This window comes from Ixodes scapularis, unplaced genomic scaffold (assembly GCF_016920785.2).
Source record: "Ixodes scapularis isolate PalLabHiFi unplaced genomic scaffold, ASM1692078v2 PGA_scaffold10__122_contigs__length_95168666, whole genome shotgun sequence".
Taxonomy (NCBI): Eukaryota; Metazoa; Arthropoda; class Arachnida; order Ixodida; family Ixodidae; genus Ixodes; species Ixodes scapularis.
In genome coordinates, this window is record NW_024609836.1 from 37,918,936 (window position 1) to 37,934,861 (window position 15,926).

At 39.1% G+C, this 15,926-nt stretch overlaps 2 protein-coding genes and 1 pseudogene across 5 annotated transcripts in view; 1 reads left to right on the forward strand and 2 right to left on the reverse strand.

Moving 5' to 3' along the window:
- LOC8033856 overlaps window positions 1-15,926 on the forward strand; it is a 289,711-nt gene that overhangs the window by 75,107 nt on the left and 198,678 nt on the right. Inside the window, exon 3 of one of the 4 annotated variants that reach the window (XR_006077081.1) lies at window positions 2,906-3,249. The exons of the other annotated variants lie outside the window; for them this stretch is intronic. The gene's annotated coding sequence lies outside the window, so the exon portion shown is untranslated. Of the gene's footprint in view, window positions 1-2,905; window positions 3,250-15,926 lie in introns of those variants that run through there. 4 annotated transcript variants of the gene reach the window in all.
- On the reverse strand, window positions 868-3,754 carry LOC115331323. Its single transcript, XM_042288532.1, has 4 exons — window positions 3,676-3,754; window positions 1,590-1,670; window positions 964-1,524; window positions 868-872 (listed from the first exon to the last, which is right to left on the reverse strand). The coding sequence occupies exons 1-4, from the start codon at window positions 3,752-3,754 to the stop codon at window positions 868-870; spliced, it is 726 nt and encodes a 241-aa protein (XP_042144466.1).
- LOC115329387 lies at window positions 12,313-14,377 on the reverse strand (annotated as a pseudogene).

A 15,926-nucleotide genomic window follows, 5' to 3' on the forward strand; every position in this document is an offset into this window, starting at 1 on the left:
GGGCAGTCATTAAGATCAAGTGACCGATAGGACCAAAAATGTTACTTTCGATACCGAGTGTCTCTAGCGTGCGATTACGTTTTAAAACTTCTGCGATTTGCACAACATCGTCGATGTCAAAGAAGTTGTAATCTAAATTGACATTGCGAATAGTCTGATTTACAAACAAGGCATTAGCGAAATGCGAAGTAAATGTTTTTACATTGGAGCAACGAAGATTCAATGTATCGATGGTGTCGTTAAATGCAAGCGCGTTCATCAACTGCGCTCCAAGTTCTCTACTTAAACGACAACCGTTCATCTCAAATATTTTTACACTCTTATTCACACGCAATGCTGCAAAAATGGACGTGTTTGTGAACTCGACGATATTACACAACGATAACGTATGTAGGACACAATCACTCTTTTCCAATAATTTGGCGAGAGCAACTAAACCAACATCATCGATTATAGTATGATGGATACATACAGAATGTAGCCGTTGGTGGTTTGTACATATTGCTTCTAAAAATTTTCCGGCTTGACAGGAAGTCATTCCGACGTTAATCAAAGACACACTCACTAGCGACTGACGATTTAGCATTTTGAGCAGAGATTCAGTGACATCGTGCGATATATTTATATCAGAAATGTACAACTTCTGTAATGAACAGAGTTTCGAAATCCCCATCAAGAGGGAGTCTTGAGTCTTGGACGTCATGTCCAAACAAGACAGTTTGAGTTCGCGCAATCCTTCAGATTTTACACGAAACACATCGGCAACCATTCCGCACAACGTTTCACATGGGTTAGATAAATGCAAGGTTCCTATACAGTGGTGTCGAACGAGCAACCGATGAAGGAGAAGGCATACATCCAATGTTTTTAAACTGTCGTGCGGAAAATAAGGTCCGTTCATTAATTCACAAATGCCGAGATGTCCTGGCGACACAACTTTCATCTCTAATTGAGCGTGAGTACGTATGAAAGTCCCGGCTGGCAATTGAGTGCCTTTCGACTTGTTGCAAAAGTCTGGAAAGGATGCATCGTCAACGGCACTATCACCGTAATCCATGTTGATGGCGGGGGTACTAGTAAAATCACATCGTGCAACAGCCTGTTCAATGTTGTACATTGTGACTTTGCTGAGATCTTCGTGGTTCGAATCTTCAATTTTAGCGAATTCGACACCTTCAGGTATACATTCGTCTTCGCTGTGGATGTAATCGCCGTTTGCGCTTATCGTAGAACTATTGGAATCTCCGACGAGCAGGCATTCTCTAAGATCTGTGTTTGCGATGAAGATATCGTCTTTGGCAGGCGTCTTATTTATGTTGACGCTGTTGTTGATGCTATCCTTCATGGTTTGCGCATTGGGCTCAACTGTTTTTGACATTGCCGTGAGCAATTCTCTAAGTTCTTGTAAAACAGCTTCCTGCAAATTATGGTTATGGTTGTCGTTCTCCACTTGGCCATCAGCACAAGAACATTCTGTTTCGGGAACAACTTCCATGATAGCATCTTCCATGATAGCATCCACACCTGCGCGATAAAAATAAAGCTATAAAGTTTCTTTTACACACTCTTTAAAAAAGTAGAACTCTTACCTCGCATCTTTTCCTCGTCGTAGGATACTCCGGCAAAAAGCTCCGCAAGGACTTTGTATTCGTCGAAGCTGGATCCGTCGTCTAGCATCAGAGTAAGGAAATATTGAGTGTGGGTGGAGGTTTTGTGTGGAAAAGCACATGGTCACGTTCTACTATAGCTGTATATATAGAGAGAGTTGAGATTCTGCGAGAAGGAGAAGTTATTCGATTACATTACAGAATGCACAAAGGAGTTCTCTGTGATTTCGGACAATTCTATGAAAAGTTTTTGCATTTACTTTGTCACCAATTAGACAGAGAGTTTTTAATTTCATGTTCGATCGCCCCAAGTAGCGGATTCCTTTGTTAGTCATTCGGAAGTAGTGATAAATGATTAGATGTTGCAACTCCCTTAAAGAAGACGACACATGTTGCAGGGATTGATGGGACAACATTGAAGCATCGGTAATTTCGAGAGAAACTAATCTTGGCGCTTTGGTTACAATTTTGTGCAAGAGAGTATCTGTTAAATTAGTAATGGTTATTTTTAGGTGTTCAACGTCTTTGGAGAGATTTTCAATGTATTCTACGGAGCTCAGGATTAATCTTGTGCACGATAGGGTAGGCGTTTCAGTGTTTTTAGTCAATTCCACACTTTCTGTAGTTAGGGAAAATAACTCTAGGATATTATCCCAGTTCACACTGCCGTGAATAAGACACGGATTATTAAAATTTATCAAGTGTCTAAAGACGTTTTCGGCTTTGTTGATCGGAATGATATTACGGTGCGTACGTACGAACGTCCCGGCTGGCAATTGACTGTCTTTCGACTTGTTGCAAAAGTCTGGGAAGAAGACATCGTCAACGGCACTATCAACGTAGTCCATGTTGATGGCGGGGGTACCAGTGAAATCGCAGTGTGCAACAGCCTCAGTGTTGTCCATTGTGAATTTGCTGACATCTTCGTTATTCGAATCTTCGCTGTGGATATAATCGCCGCTTGTGCTGATTGTGGAACTGTTGGAATCTTCTCTGAGATCTGTGATGAACATATAGTTTCTGGCAGTCGTCTCATTTCTGTCGACGCTGTCTTTGATGGTACTCTTCATGGTATTGGGCTCCTCAACTGTTTTTGACCATGCCTTGAGTAATTCTCCAAATTCTAGCAAAACAGTTTCCTGCAAATTGTTCTCCACTTGGCCATGGATACACGAACACTCTGTTTCGGCTTCCACGATAGCATCCACACCTGCGCGATAAAAATAAAGCTATATAGTTTCTTTTACACACTCTTTAAAAAAGTAGAATTCTTACCTCGCATCTTTTCCTCGTCGTAGGAGACTCCGGGAAAAAGATCCGCCAGGACCTTGTACTCGTCAAAGCTGGATCCGTGGTCGTCTAGCATCGGAGTAAGGAAATATTAGTCGTGGGTGGAGGTTTTGTGTGGAAAAGCACATGGTCACGTTTCTACTATAGCTGTATATATAGAGAGAGTTGAGATTCTGCGAGAAGGAGAAGTTATCGATGTTGAGCAGGCACTGTTTCTTAAGCGCGAAAAACATCCGTTATTTCGAAAAAGTAAAAACAACACTAATGGTGGTGGAGACATACTGTTTTTTTTTAACGGAAAGAGGAGGTTGTGTGTAATCTTTGAGAAAATAAATATGTCATGTGAAGAACATCCCGTCTCGAAGTGTGTAACCTTATATCCGAAGTAACATAAAACACGTCCATGCCTTGTGACCCCCCCCCCCCCACCCCCTTGCTATCTTATGTCTACATTAAAGGAAAAAGATGGGGTGTGGTAAGTATATGCATTTTCAATGTCACATCTTACTGTAGTTTCTCACGCTGTCAGATGGACAACATCCTGCTATATTTAAATAAACAGATGGAAATGAAATTTTAAACAGTAATATCTAAACAAGAAGGGTGTGGTGGCCATGGTATATCACATTTCGTTCCTTACATTTACAGTGAAGCTTTTTGCGGCTTGTGCGGCAGCCCCTCCTACCAGCCATAATTCCTTACTCGCAAAACTCTAACTAACTAACTAAATTAAAAAAAAACATCCACTCGTACATATGTAGTGTAAAAAAATATTCACCTTGCATTCTGTTGACTTGTTTTTGCAGAGAGACCTCAGCACCGTTCATGTTCGAGGTGTATGCAGTGTGGAAATCCATTTTTGTGTCTTGGCCTTGGTGGTATTTCCAGTATTTACGTGTTTCTAAAAGCACATTAGTCGCAAAAATCTTGGCTATAGTTATAAGTCAATCGCACAAAAAGGTCATTGATAAAATAATGCAGTAGTGGAAGTAGTTGATAAGAAATGCACATCGACACGCGTCTTTCAAAGAAAGTCCGAAACATGCTCTTTTGAACCGGAAGAGACCTTCGTGTGTAATAAATGCGGTTAGGTCCCGGCTATCTTTATGTAGCGGCACTTGGTGGTAAGCAGCCGCTAAGTCAAGCTTGGAAAAATGTTTGGCACCATGTAAAGCATGCAGAAGTTCTTCTATGTGCGGAAGAGGAAAGCTATCAATAACGACAGTACATAATCCAAATGGCGGTACATAATCCAAATAAACACCCTATTGGTGAATTTGATAAGAACGCACCATTAACAGACGATATTCGTATCCCGAAACACGTGGTGGAACCATGTGAACCCCACGCGTACGAAGACGAGGATGATAGCGGTGACGATAATGCTTTCGAAAACAATAACGATAGACCTTGTATGTCTGAAAGTGAACACATCAGACGAGCTTTGGGTAACATAAACGAAAATGTTTATTGAAATATTCTCGTGTTAATCATACGTAGTATAAATTGAGTCCTTGCTGCATATCTTGCCATTATTAAATTTTGATGAGATGGTCTTGCAATAACGTCTGGCACGTATAACGAATCTTGATGACATGCGTAGCGAGTCCACCATCGGCTGTTTGTTTTGAACTCATCATCCAGGGGACATATGTGAATCGTATAAACACTATCGCATGCACCAATGTTGTACGCAACTGCACCGTTTGGTTTATCTGGAATTGGATAAGTTACTTTAATTGAACAAGGCAATTGAAATTGCATATACACATCGTCATGTTCTATGCGCATAGATGTAACGTTTGTACAAAGTGTGACACTCGTTTCATACGACGCAATGTCATCGACACGATGGTCTACTATGCATATTTCAGCAGATTTTTCTATACGCCAAAGAAACTCTTCGTTATGAATAACAAACGTTATCGTCTTTAGTTCGCACATCATTCAAACACTTTGGATACTTCCGCGCAAAAGTATTCGTCTAATGTAAGTTCTATCTGCATTATATATACTCTTTGATCAATCAACAATGGCGTAATGCCATTCAAACTACAAAGATTGAAGATATCTACGTGTGATCGCGGTAAATGTGCATCAACGTTCTTCAGATAAATAATCGCATCTTGCATATTGGTCACGTAGTTGCCGTCGAGAGGATCGAGTTCATACAGACACGAAACCTGTTGACGTTGACTTGTGTACTTCATGGGGTTCCTCAGAACGTTCATGTAGTTAGTGGTACATTCCAAGACGTCCGGCAGCTCGTTTGTAGTCGGGGTGGCAAACAGTGGGTGTGCAACGAAGATTGGTGCGGGAATGTTGTCGATGGTTCCAATCGCACTCACGAGCTTGGCCACGTACCGCAACTCTCTAGAGGCGTTTGAAGGTAGGATGGACACTCGCAGCACGTTCTCGTGTGACACGTCGACGTCGTGGATGGCATGAACATCCGACTCGTTCTTCAAGGCGAAGCGTATCATACCTCTGTTGCGCTTCAAAAGTTTCATGAAGTCCAGCCAGGTTATTGTAGTATCTTCGGACAGCTTGAAGGACGTATTGATGAGGACTTGAAAGTATTGTATACTTATTAGGCATTGGTGCTCACTCCCAGACACATCTTTCAGCAGAAACTCCATTGTGGTTGTGATGTAGGTAGCTGCTGGACTGCGTGTGTATATATATGAAAACCGAGTAGGAAAGGAATATCGGAGAAGAGTAAGGTCAATTATTGCCTTTATTTATCGTTAACACACACTTTGTGCGTCATAGCGCTAATTTTATTCACCAGAGTTTGTCCCATCATCACTGATAAACGCATAACGTGAACGTTTGTTTTTCCATTGACTAAAACTGGCGCTATTGGCACGAGTGCGGCGTTTAAGAGAGAGAATGTATCTAATGTAGCAATATACCCTTCAATGTTATGCATGTTTTTTTCAATGACGTCACTGAAATTGTCTATATTACCAAATTTCGTATTTGTTTTCGTGTGTGGCAATTCTATGGTGACCAAGAGTTGTTGTAAATAAGGTATATACTGCGTGTGCGAACCATCTACCAAATCACGAAATCGATCCGACAACTGATCTACTGGTAACATCGGGTGTTCTGGTTGTATCTTGAATAAAGTGGTTAAAGTTCCATTTCCACCTTGATTTTCATTTAATTGTCCATCTACCCTGCGCAATCTTGGTGAAGCGTTATGAGATAATACACTTACTCTTAAAATTCCGAGATTATCAGTTGTTCCGCAATGATATGCTCCGGTTACTAAACAATTTCGAACCGATTGATAGTACATTTTCAATAGGTTTTCGTTTTTCAGCATGAATAAACGAATCGTGCGAAGTGGTATAGATTTAAATTCATCTGTTACCATGGATATTGGGGTGGTTATTACAAACTGTATAAATTCTGTATTAATAAGAACATTAGATGGTTCGCAATAGTGACGCTGTATTTCCGATATCATTTTACGTATACCTTCAACATTTTTTCCATCAGTAGTATAAATCGTGCGTATACCACGTTCAGACATTCTCAATTAATAAACTAATTATAATACAACAAAAGAATGGATATTGCCGGTGGTGTGTTATCGGGTACTTTAGGTGTGTTGCCCACCACACTAGGCGGTTTTAAAGGTGTACCTGTGTTTATATACACTCATTCGCGTTCGAATCAAGTTATAATTTGGGAAAATAAAGTAATGCGATGGGATGCCACAACGAATTCGTTACATTCCGTGAAGAAAAACGATTCCTTGCAAACTGAAGACTTTATTATACAACTGTCACCGGAAACATTAGAAGTGATAAAAACGAGCAAAGAAGATGCACTCGTATCTATTGATCCAACCGAAACGAGAAGACTAATGCGAACCCTGGGTTGCGAAGAAAAACTGGTGGACGTTGTTTGGCTTCATCCCGATAAAAAAGTGGCAAGTTATAACGAAAAAATTGTTTACACATCTTTAGATTTATTCAGAGTTTTATACTATTCGAAATTACTACTCTGACTGAAAAAGTGCAGACTGCGAAGTTACTACGAAATTTGTAAACAATGGCGAACATTTCATTAATCCATTAAAAAGACGCCGTGGTAATAAAGTTTTATATTCATACGGCACTCTATCATTCGTTGTTGGACCGTATATCGATAATGTCAAAACCGATGTATCATCATCGTCACCACCACCCCCTTTTTCTCTGTCGTGGTCTCTATCATACCAAGTTAGGTTTGAGTTTATCCAATCGTGTGGATTCTTTTCACCTTCTGGTGTGAATTTTTGTAAATTTAAAGGAATGTATTTAGGTTCCAAGTATTTGAGATTTCTATTCATAATGAACATTAATAAAACATTTTCGTTTATAAGATGTCTTGGCTTTGATTTATTTAAGTATTGTGTTTGTGAAACGCAACGGCGTATACCACCGTAATATTCGCCACAAATAATGTCTGTCAATGGCTCACACAAGTTTGTACAATCGGAAACTGTTTTACAAGGTACGAATTCTCGCTGACAATTATGCATTTTGTTACGTTTCTTTTAAAAGTGTTTTTAAAATAAAATATAACGAATATGGAGGCTTTGGGTGCTGCCATATTAAATCTATTACCACCGGTAAGTTCTCCTTCTACTACAGATGGAAGTAGTGGAGCATCGTCAAGGACAACAACAACAATAGCCACCACACCATCGTCGTCACCATCAACAACATCATGTACATCGTCTGCGCCAACTCCTTCGGTCACAAATCCGTCTCATCAGGTAGCTAATGTGATTTCTATCAGAGAAAATGGAGAGAGGGTTTTATCTCCCAGTCCAAACCAGTCACATCGAAGTGGTGTAGCAATGGCTACAACCTTGGTCGACATGATGTTATCTTTTTTCTGGAAAAATATAGACAAGAATAAACGATCGGATATATATGACGCACTTACTTTGAAATACATACGACGAGAAACTAGTAGCGAACATAGAATGAAGGGTGAACGGCGTTTTAGAAAATATGTTTTCGATTTAGTAAGTAAAACATTTCCCTGGGTAATAAATGTAGAAAATATACGAATGTGCGTTTCTGATCAACGTTCGATTTTACCAATCGAAATAATGATACCGCGACGAGCAGCGTATTCTACAACAACCACGGAAATGGCATACGTCGGACGTGTTTTATTCGACAATTATAAATCTGTCGTCGATCCACACGGTCACATTGCCTACATAGTGTCTAGACATCCTAAAATCAGCGAAGAATACCCAATGTTTTGGTCTTATGTATTTCTTCACAAAATACCTGCATATAGTGATTGTATCGATGGCTCGTGGTCCGACGAATTATCTTTATTTTCTACTAGTATATATTTATCAGGATGGTTAAATTCGGATGCAATTGCCATGCTCGCAAACGGGGTGGATTTTTCATTTAAACAACATAGAGATGACGTTACTATGGGAGTTAAGGCAATGTATAACTTCCAACTACTAAGTGCATCCTATAACGACGATTATTTATTTACAGCAGCCGTTTTACGTAACGCATATAAATTTGCATATACATCTTGTTTATATGTACCTAGAAGCATAACTAGTGTCGAATTACGTTCTTTACATAAAAGAGAGGTGTTATTTGGAGTTCGCAGTGCCACAGTTAGCGATGTAATACAAGATGTAAACAATTTACCCGAAGAACTTGCAAGAAAAAGGGAAAATTCTTTGCCTACAAAAATTCGAAATAGCATAGAATGTGCCGTAAAAGCAACGATTCCACACATGTGTGAATCAATTAATATACCAAGCGTAATTACTAATGCTTTAGTATCAACTTGTAACACTCCTTTGTTACAAATTATTCGGGAAATTAACGTCGCATTTTTTCAACATAGAGACTGGGAAGAACGCATTAATCGTAAATTAAAATCAATTCCATCTTTAATGAATAATATATCCCAAATCCCTTTAATTATCTTTAAACCAAACAAATCGTCCTACACCCCCGTAAATGGTGATGTAGTTATCGAATTACCCGGCTTTGACCAATCGATCACACTAACAACATACGTAGATAACGATACTCGAAAACGCATGTGTCCATTGAAATATATTTTACAAGAACCGTTCATTTTTCTAAACAAGGGTAGTGGTAAATATTTTCTACATTCCAGCGATGGACATCCAATGCCCCTCACACAAGTTGAAGGATTGAGAATTTTGTATCATTTTAGTCAATAAACAAAACAAATTTACTCTTTGTTTTTCGTTTCAGATACTAATTTCCAAAACATCGCTTTATCTTTATTTTTTACTTTTGTGGAAAGGGAAGTGCATACGAGGTGTGTATGTGTGGCGGGGCTTTCTATATAAACTTAGAACACCACACACTTATCTTCACTTGAGAGGGATACAAATCAAATCATGGGTGTTCGTGGCAGATGGAAAACGATTAATTTTGTATGCAATGCCGTTGCACAGGACGAAATTTGGCATAAACTCCGAGAAGAAATCGACAAACTACCAGTTGGAGAAAGTTTAAGCAGCCAAGATGTGAGGTCCATTGTGTATCGCGGACATCACACGAGTTCTCGACAACTTCGTTATTTTGACTTCGATGGCCAACCTACGTCACCAGAAGACCAACGATGTCAATTCAACGTTCAAGTTGTAGTGGATGGAAACATTTATCTTCATCACTACAAGCACAAGCTGACAGAAGAATGGAAGCCGGCGAATTTGGTGGAAAGAATCGGCGCAATTGCTCAATTGCCGCTCGATACTCAACACGAGGCGTGGACGCAGCTGGAAGTGGATATTGCAAAAGGTGGATTGGAAACATCGTCTACATCGGAAACGTCTGAAACCCCACACGAAGACTGACGAGGATTCCGGCGGTGAAGTCAAGACTAAACAAAGGAATTGCAACATCATGTGCAACGGACGATGTATTACGTATGATAACTTTTTTGCTTGTGTTTTTAATGCAATATCTGTGCACGTTAAACGCGCAGTTTTGGGATTGTGTTTGAAGGGTCGCGTAGATGTTGACATCGTCATTGTGTTCGATGGAGTATCCCCCGTTGCCAAATGGTTCGAACAGCTCGAACGTCGAAAGGGCCAGGTCGCTACAACAATGAGTTATCCAGACGCTCCCAATGCGAAAAAAATACGACTCGATTCTACCACTGCAACGGTTGAACACAGAAACGTATTGAAAACGAAATTACAAGATGTGATTAAGCATAACGAATCAGTGTTGCATAGTGCATGTCGCATGACCGCATTTTCGGATGTTTTGCACCACGTGCAGTCTTATGGCGATTTGTTAGCAAGTTCGCCACACGTTTTAAATGTCGTAATAGACGAAATTAATAACAAGAACGACGATTCCTATCAAATTTCGTCTTTTACAATTTTACCACCATCTTTCACGGGAGAAGGTGAAATTAAAATGGTAGACTGTCTCACAACTAAACTGGACCAAGGGAAGTTGTGGGACGTATCGATCGCTGTGACCGACGATTCGGACGCATTGTTATGTGTATCGAGTGTCATAGACGATATACCGGCAAGAGATGTGTACATTTATTCGCCCTGTCAGGCTAGGTATGCTAAGGATTTGATAGAAAGTTACGGCTCGGGTTACACTCCAGAGCTACGTGTTTATTTAGCCGGTAATCCGGCACCATGCCGCCATCGTGGATATTATCACATAAAGGATGATTTTTGGGGACGATTTTTAGGTGGTAGAGTTTACGCTTCTCCTCTGGCGTACATTGTTCCAATGTTGTTGTACGGGGGATTTGAATTGCTTCCAATCATGATATCAACCAAACGAAACCAAGCTACAAATTTAAAGATGTGGAATGCCATGATACGAGATACGGAAAACGAAAGCGATTTTTTTATTATTTTGAAAAAATCTTTACGCGCGATCGTTCATTATGAAAATGCTGCAACATCGAAGCGTGTGAAGGTTCAAGCTAATTTATGGAAAGCAGAGGCTTCTAAAACTGTGCGTAATCTAGCTCCCAAATACGTAAAACTGTTGTATTGGACGTCTTTGTACGCAACCTACGACAAGACTTTAAACTGGTACAGTCCTCCAGTCGCTTTTATGTACGACGGTGACCTTGGTCAGAATATCGTATCTAAGTGTTCGGTTAAAGACATTTTAAACTTTTTAAATACGGGCAATTTTGAAGGCATATGCGATGTACCACGCCTCACGATGCCCTCTAACAACGACACTACAATCTCTGTAGTAAACGCTTTGCGCGCTTTAAACGGATTGTATATTTTGAGCGCATTACAGTTTGATAAAAACATGTCGTTTTGGAGCGACTTGGATGCAATATGTGCAGCATATACATATTATCGATCTCTTTGTTTATGTGAATCCGCCGAGGCGATTGACCCGAGATCAACATGTTCGATATTTCGACAAAATTGCGAATGGTCTCAATATGCAACAAGTAAAATGTTAGAAAACTGCTACAATTTAACTCGTGAACGCTTGGCAAACGTGTTACCATCAAACAGCGATTTTGAAACAGTCATGCAAAAAATGAAATAGAGACAAAACATTGAATACTAACAAACGTCTTTATTATTATTCTTCAACAATTTACATCATTTTGTGACACACATTTGTAATAAACTACGTTGTACATCCCACTATGACCACTTGTTGGTATTTTTGAAATTTCGATGTAATAAAAATAATCCACCAAGCGTGATATTACCAAACTGTGTAACTGCATCCAATGTTGATCACAATAAAGCAATTTCGAAATGTATTGTCCATCTTCCTTGGGTTTCAACTTGGAAATCAATACGTTCAATGGAACAGTGACTTCGTAAATTCCTCGGTATAAAATTGTCTTGTCTTTTTGTGTGTGTATATCTATGGTTAATGGTAAGTCTTCTAAATGTGAAACATTCTCAGGTGTTACATTGTTATTTATATACTCCGTTAATACGCAATCGATAAAGTGTAGTCGACGTTTATTTTCTGTTGAAGCGTTTCTCCTAATGTAAAGATATATTATGTGCTTCGTACAAATGACGTCGTGGACACAAAAATCTTTTACAACGTTAATGAAGTTTATAACGTTCACCACGAGTTTGTTTACAGACGAATCTTTATATGTAAATGCAAGGATGAAATAAGCCCCAGGGATATCTTCGACGACACTTGTATGCTTTTTGGAAAAATAATTTGTAATGCAAACCCATAGTGAAGATGGGATTAATAAAGACTTAAATCGAGCTTTGTATGTACATAATCACCCAATTCACAGACCACATTTATATTTTCGGGCATCGTTAACGTGACGCGCTTCAACATGATTTTCACTGTCTAAATATTGATAAAATACCGAGACGTCAAAATAAAGAGGGGTAGAGTTTTTTTTAATTATTATTCGGATTACACGCTGCGGCCTCGCCACGATTATTTATGTTTATTTTTACATTGGGGTTGACGAGTAGCGGAGCGACCATCGTTGCAACGTGTTCCATGTTTCGTTTAGCATTCTCCCTTGCCGATTCGGTCGTAGAATCGGTGTTGTCCGTTATTATGGAATCAAAAAACTTTACACATACGGGGAATATTAAACGAATGTCGTCTGCAATTGACCATCTACATCTCGCCAAAAAGAGTCTTAAGGCAGTTGGCGAAATGAATTGACCCTTTGCTAAATGATATGTGTTTTTCTTACTTTCAAATACTTTAAGCAAAGCATTTTCTAGAAATTTTTTGTTTATAATGGTCACCTCAGTTTCGTCTTCAATATACATCTTAATAAACATGTTTAAGAAGTCTGCCAAAACTCGATTATCCACTTCGCACGTAGTGAGGGCCGCCATTGCGTATTTAGTCCCACCATTCTGATCTCGTGGTATGCATAGCAGTTGACATGGACGTGCACCACGACATAATGGACGATGCAACGCTTGAAGGGATGTGATGTCCCATGTGATATTCTTCTTGAATCCACTCTAAGAAATTATTAAAGAACATACTATCGTGTACATAAATATCATCTCCTTTGAACGATCGTACTATCCTAGAGTGGTAAAACAAATTGACGGCCATTCTGAACATTGCATCATTTGCATATTTTGAAATTTCTTTTTCATCTGGGATGGGCATACCGCTCGTGGCGTCTAAACAACTTAATATGGCTGAAAATAATTCTGGATCCATCATTTCAAAATTGAGACATTGAAGAAAAAGACCAATGTTTCTGGGAGAAATTGTACATGCTTGTGAATAAAATCGTTCTAATTCAGCGACACCTGCGGGCGTCGATCGATGTATTTCCATGAATCGTTTGTCGGCACGACTGTTACTCATACATTGTTGTACAACACGAGCTATATTCATGACACCAACGTGAGTCGTCTCGGGCGAACTGTTCTGAATTTGTAAATAATAACGACTAGTGCTTGGTACTGGTACGGTATCGAATGTTTTTAAAATTAAATCGTTATGATCTTTTAGCGTAGTCGAACGCGCCGGGTCTATGATTGCGTTATCATCATCTCCGTGTACATTCATTGGCATTACAGTTCGAAGAGTCATGAAATCCGTGTCACATCTTCCAATCCCATTTTCCATTGCATCTATTCTGTTACAATCGTCAACCAACATAGTTATCACATCGTGTATAGTGTTATTATTCGCAAATTTAAGTTTCATATCAGTCAATACTGGATCGTTTATTGGTGCAACATTCCCCTGCATATGGGGGTATAACGAAAGAACGTTACAAATGTTAAACCAATTGTAAGATGCAGTACTCGTGTAATATATCAACGGATTGCATTTCGCTCTTTTAGCAGCATAATTTGCAATCCCAACTAAGGATGCTTTGTAAATTTTATTATTAGTGGTGTTTTCATTTATCGTATAGAGAACTCGAATTGTATCTACGATATAGTGTATTCGAACTAAAACCGCACGCAGCATAGCCGTCGCAAAGGCGTGTACGTACGTTTTTAATTCACGTACACAACGTTGGACCATAGAAGAAGGTGAAGATGAACCTAGAGAGATGATTGAACTGCGTAAATATTCCAATGCAGCCATTGCGGTGTAAAGTCTTCCATCGTTAAGGTACCTTAAATCGTTTTCTTCCTTTATTTTCATTTCGAATAGTATTATTGCACAAGATTCAAAAACACCAAAAACTATTCTTTGCATCGGATGTGCATTGTCTGGATGAGCAGCAGCACCGAGTGCTAAGCGTACTTTATGCAGAAGATCGATAAATTTTTTGGATGAAAAACCTAACATTGAACTAATATTGGTTTGATTATTCACCGTGTAGATTGCGTTATTTTCAATATAGTTGACCTCTGGTGGTGCTTGTGCGTATGCCTCCATTAACATCTCACCCATAACATCAAATGGAATTTCTTGTGGATGCTCTCCATTTGTGACCATAGCCTGATATAATTGTAAGACCGACATTTTGTTTTACTTATACACTTATAACATTGACAGTATATAAGCAAGCACACACCACCTACTTTTTTTAAAGCCATCCAAGATTTTGTGCAGTAGAGAACATATATCATGGATACAGTCGTTGCTCGATTTAGGAGTTTCGTATCGTGGGATATCGAATCACCCAATCCACATAGCATGGCATTTGGAGGTTTCGTGCGTTCTGATGGTGGTGTAAATGATGAGAAATATAGTTATTGTGAACACTGTTTATTAATCCTTACAGACGAATTCCTACGACTACATCCAGATCTCCATCCACATCAATATCACCACGCATGCAATCCAGAGTGCTACTTCATCAAGAACTACAAGGATCCCAGGATATTTGACGACTTTGAATCGGAACACGATAACTTACTGGTGAAACATTATCCTCCCAAACATCTTCAGTATTGTCACGTCGAACGTCGTGCTGAAACTTTCAATGAAGAAATGGATCAAGAACTGTCAAATCGTCTCTGCAAGGCTGGTTTTTTTTATTACCAAGACAACTTCATTTGTTTTTATTGTTCCGTTTATATCTTTGGACAAGACATTTATGACGACCCGTGGGAAGTGCACGCCCGTTATTCTCCGCATTGCCCCTTTGTACGAATGCATAACGATCTTTACTTTATCACTCAGGCAGTTTCAAAATATTATCGATCCAATGTGTATTGGGTGAAATATATGACAGAAGTCAATACACTTTTTACATCAGGCGATTTAAGAAACATTGTATTACATTTGCTTCGACTTGAGGACTTGAATTTGACAACTCCACAAAATGTTGCATCCTTTGTCGAGTTTGTAAGATATGGACAATTGCATATGATGTGTATGTCAAACGAAGACTCGTTTGCACAATTTATAAGTTATGAAAAACCAGAGCTTTTTATCAAGGCGAGAAATGTTCCACCATACTCAACTGTGCCGCATGTTTATAATTGCTTCAGAAATATGTTGTATAAAAACGTGAATGTGAAGAAGCCTGGTTTTATACAAACGAATATTCCAACGTGTATTGTTTGTAAAATAAGAGTAGCAAATATTGTTATTATTCCATGCAAACATTGTATCACATGTTTCGAATGTATGTGTATCCTTCGCAAATGTATAACGTGTCGTCGAAAAATCCATTACACCATGCAAATATTTTATTCCTAATATGAATAAATGACTTTATGAGACGATTATCCTTCTGTTCGTTCATTATTTTTAGAACCAAAGCCTATTGAGAAGATAAAGGCTGAAAGGTGTAAAAATGTTTGAAAGTATTATCCACGTGCGTCTTTATATAATAATCGTCCTTGGTGGCGTTGGCGTGAATTTTGTGATGTAAAAACATCCAATGTTTCTCACAGTATCTTGGATCGTCTTTTTTAAGCGTCGATACAGGTTTCAATTTAGTAATCACCACTTTTAACGGATCGGACGATTCGTACATACCCTTGTAAAGTAATGGTCCTTCGTGAATTCGTTTAATGTCAATAACATCGTAAGAATTATCCCACATGGATGTCGAAAAGGT

Excerpts from the sequence above, each read along its gene's own strand:
- LOC115331323 (XM_042288532.1), bottom strand. The coding sequence starts at position 3,754 with ATGGATTTCCACACTGCATACACCTCGAACATGAACGGTGCTGAGGTC. Across the intron at positions 1,671-3,675 it reads ACAAGTCAACAGAATGCAAG|ACGACGGATCCAGCTTCGAC; the intron begins GTGAATATTTTT and ends CTCTGATGCTAG. Across the intron at positions 1,525-1,589 it reads CGACGAGGAAAAGATGCGAG|GTGTGGATGCTATCATGGAA; the intron begins GTAAGAGTTCTA and ends TTTATCGCGCAG.